This window comes from Aplysia californica, unplaced genomic scaffold (assembly GCF_000002075.1).
Source record: "Aplysia californica isolate F4 #8 unplaced genomic scaffold, AplCal3.0 scaffold01297, whole genome shotgun sequence".
In the NCBI taxonomy this organism is placed as follows: domain Eukaryota; kingdom Metazoa; phylum Mollusca; class Gastropoda; order Aplysiida; family Aplysiidae; genus Aplysia; species Aplysia californica.
The window spans coordinates 29,353-31,280 of record NW_004798567.1 but is presented as its reverse complement, the minus strand read 5'-3'; the positions used below and the strand labels follow the sequence as shown (position 1 = coordinate 31,280).

General features: G+C 38.9%; 1 protein-coding gene across 1 annotated transcript in view; it reads right to left on the bottom strand.

Moving 5' to 3' along the window:
- The window catches only part of LOC101853214 (uncharacterized oxidoreductase MexAM1_META1p0182), a gene marked incomplete at its 5' end in the record, with an annotated part of 14,791 nt that overhangs the window by 6,503 nt on the left and 6,360 nt on the right, over positions 1–1,928 (bottom strand). The window contains 1 exon segment of the mRNA XM_013090475.2: positions 209–278. Within this exon segment, the coding sequence (XP_012945929.2) occupies positions 209–278 (70 nt within the window).

The window sequence follows — 1,928 nt, the reverse complement described above, 5'->3', positions numbered from 1 at the left end:
ACGCACGCACGCACGCATGCATGCACACACGTACGCACGCCCACACACACACACACACACACACACACACACACACACACACACACACACACACTCACACACACAGACACACACACACATACACGCACGCATGTACGCACACACGCATACACACACACACATACACACACACACACACACACACACACACACACACACACACACACACCTGCTGCGGCATATTTCGAGAAGATGTCCAGGCTTGCCTTGGCATAGCAGTAGCTAAATCCTCCAGGAATCTGCAAAGAGAGTGGGGGGTGGGGAGTGGGGTGGGGTGGGGGGCAGAACCACGGTATGAAAGCAGTATATTATTATACAAGTACATGGTTTAAAAAACAAATCGATAGAATTGCGAAAGCGATAATATCACACCATATTTCTCTGTTTTGGAGAAGTGAAAAAAAATATACATCTTGTTAAGGGGAGGAGCAACCCTTGATTTTGCAGATTTTGGGTCAGGCTATGCATATTTTATGTTGGCTGATTGTTTAAAATCAACCAGTTTTTTGTCTAAAAATAGCATGGATACAATTGAGAAAGACCTTACTCTGCAGGTAATTTGCCTTTAAAAACATGAGGGTGGATTAAAATAGTGAATTTTCACAATTATTGTCGGTTTTCGCAAAATGTAATTTTTGTGCAGTTTTTTCCTTATCCTTCCTCAGTTGTCATCCTTTAGACATTAAACGTCATCAATGTAACAGAAAGATATTTGCGAAAAAAGTAACACTTTTCCTTTGGCAAGCGATTACGCAACCTAAATTTAGAAGAAAAAAATTAAATACTTTGGGAAAATTCTCATAAACTTTTTTCTTTTGCACTTATTGAAAAAAAACTTGCTGTTACTCTGTTATGGTCTGGTTCAGGTATACTCTCACCAAATTTGGTCAAATTTGGTCTGTAAATAAGAAAACCTTTGGGATTTCAAATTCATTGTTTATTTTCAAGATGGCAGCCGTTTCCATAGCAACCGTTGTAGCTATGCCAAAATAAAATTGGGTATCAAGAGATTTTACTATGTCTAACTTTATATTTGTACTTAGATTTGATCTCGGTCAACAAACATAGGAAATGGTCCTCAAGGGTAGCTCCTCCCGTTAATGTTATAATACCGGACACAAGCAACATAGATCTGACTAATGAACATGCAGCTCTACTAACCGCTTGTGTTATATACAGAGCATGATCTATGAAAAAGTTCTTATGTGATTGTTTTGCTCTTTTATCACATTATTTTTTCTCTATTCAATGAAATACTAGTCCTGAGATAAAGTCAACTTCGATTACTTTTACAACATTTTGGAACATAAATATCTTTGCTATTTTAAAGACATTTGGCCCGTAAATAGCGTTGTTACTTTTAAGAATTTTGATAGACAGATACTGGCATTCTTTTACTTTCCCTCCCGACCCACACTTAGCTACTAAAGGTGTCTATTTTCTACTATATATATTGATGCGCTGAAGACGAATATTGACTTCTTTTCCGTCTTAAAAATCTACTGGGGTTACAGGCGGGAGGTCTGCCCCTCCCCCCTCACCTCTCCCCCCTCCCCCCCTGCCCCCGTTTTAACCCGTAATTTGATGTTTTGCAGTTCGTTTTGAAAATTTCCTGAAAATAATTGATTTGCAACAGTTTTAGAGTCTATATTGTGCGACCTGCAGCAAAAATTACTGCAGCAGTTGCAGTTTGACCCCCACAGCAGTGCATCTGTGTGCGGGAGTAAAAGTAGAATTTACCCACACCATGTATATTATAGCACTCAACCCTGAGGCTCTAAGCGTTTCACAAATACCATAAGAACACATAAATGAATACAGTACCCTGTGAGACAATACGATTTTCTGGTCCAATAACAAGTTCATTTAGGCTGATAAACATTGTATGA